Source organism: Empidonax traillii, unplaced genomic scaffold, assembly GCF_003031625.1.
Source record: "Empidonax traillii isolate 1590-97213 ecotype Southwest subspecies unplaced genomic scaffold, ASM303162v1 scaffold1066:size251847, whole genome shotgun sequence".
Lineage (NCBI taxonomy): Eukaryota > Metazoa > Chordata > Aves > Passeriformes > Tyrannidae > Empidonax > Empidonax traillii.
In genome coordinates, this window is record NW_020956259.1 from 79,697 (window position 1) to 84,348 (window position 4,652).

At 53.2% G+C, this 4,652-nt stretch overlaps 1 protein-coding gene across 1 annotated transcript; it reads right to left on the reverse strand.

The window, feature by feature from the left end:
* Positions 1 to 867: 867 nt before the first annotated feature.
* On the reverse strand, positions 868 to 2,434 carry LOC114068458 (collagen alpha-1(XXV) chain-like; the record flags this gene model as incomplete). Its single annotated transcript, XM_027904562.1, has 2 exons — positions 1,572 to 2,434; positions 868 to 1,017 (listed from the first exon to the last, which is right to left on the reverse strand). Coding segments are annotated over exons 1-2 (543 nt in total), but the record flags the coding sequence as incomplete, so codon positions are not given.
* Positions 2,435 to 4,652: the final 2,218 nt, after the last annotated feature.

The following is a 4,652-nucleotide window of genomic DNA, read 5'->3' on the forward strand; positions in this document are numbered from 1 at the left end:
CGCCTTCGTTATATACACGGTACTATCTCACATCCTTCTGGCAAGCATAATCAGCTTAAGTCCTGTTGACAGTCGATATTCCACCTTTAAAGGAGATGGTTTTTCATACAGAGTGACAGGATATTTAAAGCATGCTCTGCATCTACTGTTCATCATCACACAGGGGATGCTGGCATTCCTACATCACCCTGTGAAACACTGGCATTATTTACTTAATTTTTAAGCTGCTGGTTGAACTTTGGTATACATTAGAAGTTTATAAATCTAAAACAACATCGACAGTTATCAGTCTCAAAAAGGAGAACAGTTATCAAAGGAGAACAAAAAACACAGGAAACATTACAGTGTAAATGTATGAACAGTTGATTCCTGTATTAGGAGGGCCCATTTCCAAAGTCAAGCAACATCTCTGGTTGCATAAATATACACAGTTCTGAACACTCAGTAAGAAACCTGCAATTCCTTCCTAAGGAAACTGCTTTCAACCAAGACTATAGAAAAATGAGACTGGAAAAGCTCTTATATATATTACTGCTAACTTGCAACAGACTCTCTTCCTACTTCAATCTATGTTATAAATTGTTCAGTATTTTTCCTAGGGACATTTGTTCTACTTCCCAAGCTGAGCACACAATGCCTTGATTCAGTACTACCCCATTTAAGACAAAATATATTTCAACTTGTTAAAGTAGATCAATAACTTCTTCATAAGTTTTTTTGTTTGGCAACAGCCAGATTAACTGGGTTTTTTAACTACCACTAATTCCAATCCATTGCCACGGTGCAAACAAGGTATTCTGGGCTTTACACCTTTTCCACCCAAGGAACTGCTGTTGATTGAAGGGGCATTCCCTGGATCTGACTTACGTGTATTCTAAAAACCTGGGACACCAAATACCCCAGAGTTACAAGCCTGAGAGAGGAGATTTCCAAGCTGTGCCTGTTACCTGGTGGGCAGTTGCACTCTGGAGCCGCTTCTCTAGCTACTCGTATTTTTGCCAAGTGCTCGTAGGATTTCTGTGGGCGAGAGAAGCAACGTGAGGGCACTGGGCGAGCAAGCTCCGCCACAGCTAGCGCTCCCGACCGCGGACGCCAACCGGGATGTACCGCTATTTCACACGCTATGCAGCCAGCGATGGCTTCTCCGCTTGGACTCGGCCTAAGGTGTCTTAATGACTTCACCATCCCCACAACAACAAAACCGAGCCCGACACCTCCGACTCTCTCCCACCGCCGCCGCAAGTGGACCCTCGCCTTTTTCCCTTCTCGACACGCGCGGTCCAGAATCGCGGGGACGGCGGCAAGTTATAGAGGAGCCAAGTGCCGGTGTCGTACGCAGGGGTCCCCCGCGACCCCCCATCCTGCCCGCTCCAGCAGCCCGGAGCGCCCCCCCCGGCCCGCCTCTCCCCCGGCCCCGCCGCCCCCAGGGGATGCAGGCTCACTTTCGCCGCTTCCCCCCGCCACCTCCCTCCCGGGCAGCTCGCCTCGGCCTCCCGCCGCCCCGCACGCAGCATCCCCCATCCCCGGCACACGCACACCGCCCGAGAGCGGCCACCCCCCGTCCCGCACACCTGGGCGAGGAGTCGCTCCACTTTCTCCTGCATCATCGCGTTCAGCTGCTCCAGGGAAAAGCCGGGCAACGGCGGGAGCGGGGCGGCGGCAGAGAAGCTCCCTCGGGCGCCTTCGATGGCCGCGACCCTGGCCTGGAGGTCGCTGGTCCGCACCCCCAGGTAGACGCAGGAGGCCGCGGCCAGCGCCGAGAGGAGCGCGGCCAGCGCCGAGCCGAGCGGCCCGGCCCGCCGCGGGCAGCGCTCCCCGCCACAGCCGGGCGTCCCCAGGCCGGGCTTCCCGCTGCCGCCGGGCTTCCCGCTGCCATCCCGTCCTGCGGCTCCTCGGCTCTTCCCCAGCGTGCTCGCACACCCTTCAGCTGCGGCGGCTTTGATTTCCTTCCCTCCGCCCCCCATAGAGGCAATTAGTTTTACAAACAGCGGCAACAAAAATAATGGCCAAAAAAAAAAAAAAAGTGCGAGAAAATAAATAACAACAACAACAAAAAAAAATAATCAACCTAAAAAAATGCGGTAAGTAGAAGAAGAGCCCGCGAGGGGCTCACACACTTTCAAGGCGGAGCGGCAGCGCGCACCGCAGCCCGCACCGCACCCCGCCCGGCAGCGGGTCGCGACTCACCCCCGCAGCGGGGGCGGCGGCGAAAGGGGGGGCTGTGGCGACGAGCCAAAAGCCGGCGGCAGGGCTGGGTGCGGGGTGAGCCCCCGCGGCTTCCACCCGCCCTCCGGAGGAGCAGCGCGCTCTGCTAGCGGTTTGCCACTTGTCAGAGAGGTTTTCAGGCGCGGGGCGGGAAGCGCACCCCCCCCTCCCCGCTGCCTCCCGCCCTCCTCCCCGCCGCCGGCGGACTTGTTGCTGCCCCTCCACCTGCCTGCCGGCGCCCAGCAGCCGCGCCGCGCCAGGCGGGGAAGCCCGCAGGCAGCCCGCGCTGCCCCGCTGTCAGCCGCGGAGCCGCCCCCGCCCGCCGGCCCACCTCCCGCCCTCATCGGCATAATTTATTCACCTTAGGCACAGGGACGGCCTGGGAAACGCGGGGGGTTTGCCCTGACTGCTGCGTGCGGGGAGCGCGGAACACCAGGCTCGGAGATTTGGAGAGCGGGGGGCGCCGAGACCACAGCGGAGGGTGGGGGCGCCCACGCCGGGTGGTAGCGGGGAAGGGGCTGCAAGGGGCGGCCGGCCCCTCCGGGGGAAGCTCTGGAACACTGGGCTAATTTACGGCGGTTTATGGCCGGGCTGTCAATGCCCACGGTGCGAGCATAAAACAGAGGAGAGATCTGTTGTCCCGTTCTTTTTTTAGAGCGCGGAGGATAAACGTGTGTAACTCAGCAGCCCGGCTCCCGGAAAGCGTGCAGGCAGGCGAAGCAACGTCTTGCTTCCAAGGGAGCAGCACGCACTAACTCCCCATTGTATGGAGAAGGTTTCATTTTAGCCAGTTTTCTTTCTGCTTGTTTATTTACCCAGTAGCTTCTTCACTTTTCCATGCACACTGGCCAGTTTTCTGGTTTGGTTCAATAGAAAGGAAGCACCAACATCCAAAGAACTGCACACATGGCCTGATGGGAAGCTTGTTGGTTTCTGGTCCTTCCCCCCCTGCCTCTTATCTTCCAAATGCTGCAATGACCTGCTGTAGTTTGGTTCTCATCTGCGCATTAACCCAGTGTATCTCTTACGTAGCACTTTTGTGTGACATTTCTTGTGCTTAGTACACTTTTCAAACTGGAGAAAATTCTCAAAGCAGGACCAGACATCAAAGAAACATACAGTTCACCCTGGCTGGCATCATGTGAATACTGACTACTTACAGGATACAGATTCACTGGATGAAAAAGAGACTTGTCCAACTATGGCACTTCTCAGACAAGACTAAGAGTATTGGTTTGTACTGTGAATCAAGTTTCCTTAATGGAGTCATATTTGTGCAGTTTTATTACCTATTGTTTCCCGAGTGTTCAAGCAGTCACAAATGCCATGAAGATGTGGATCCAAAAAGCTTTTGTGGGTTTCAGTATACTTACTTGAACTTTGAATAAAGTGTACCAGAAGTTCACAGCTAGTCATTTGCTCCTCTTAATTTGTCTCTTCTTTCTAAACAAAAAGTTTTGTGGACTCTAATCGGGTAGAACAAATCACGATTACATAGCCCTAGGTGATAGTTTCTTCACAATAAATAATAAAATAGTTGCAATGAACAGTTGGCAAACAAATTTCCCCCAAGCAGCACATACCTTATGATCAGGACTTGTGAATAACAACTGCGCTTTTCAAAACATGGACTTGCTCACAGACTGTATGTTGGCAACCAGAAGATGAAATAATATTTGGAATTAATAAACTGACAGAAGAAAACAAATACTACCCACATGCTCTTATTTGGTGCGTAGCATGGGCTCCCCAAGTATGGTATGAGCAGTGCCCAGGCTGCCTCGCAGTGGCTGGCGGCCCACGAGGCACTGGAAGCCATCGGCGCCAGCTCTGGCACTCCACGTTACCCCCTGCTGTTAGTGGCCAGCACCATTACTCAGCCCTGCTCGTGGGTGACATCCAGCAAAGTAACGCTGCAAACCCTCAGGATATGATTGTCATTTTGTGCTGGGGGTTAGTGAGGTGCCGCTGGGGGCAGGATGGCTGCCCACACCCCGCTGCTGCTGCCTGCATGGTATGCAAGTGTGTGCTGCCTTATCTAGGCCAGCGTGAAATTTCCTCCTGAGATCAGCTCTTGTTATTTCAGAGCAGGTACGGACATCCTCTGGCTGCTTTAGTGCCCCAAATGGGGCCCAGAAAACCATAGGTCAGTGTGACCTGGCTCAATGTTTTGCTTGGCCAAATGATGCGGTCTTTCTGCTCAAGCATCTTTCTGTCCCAGCATCATGCCGTTTGTTTTGGACAAGGCATATTCTACATCAGAAATTAAATAGCCTGAGACAGAAAGCCCCTTCTTACATTAGATTTACATTGCATTAGATTTACAAATCATAAAGATTGCCAAAGGAGCCAGATCACCATGTTTCTGTGGGACACAATGCAAAGCTGTTATCCTAGTGAATAACAAATCTCATGCTAGATGTTTCTCGTTCTGAGAAGGTATGATA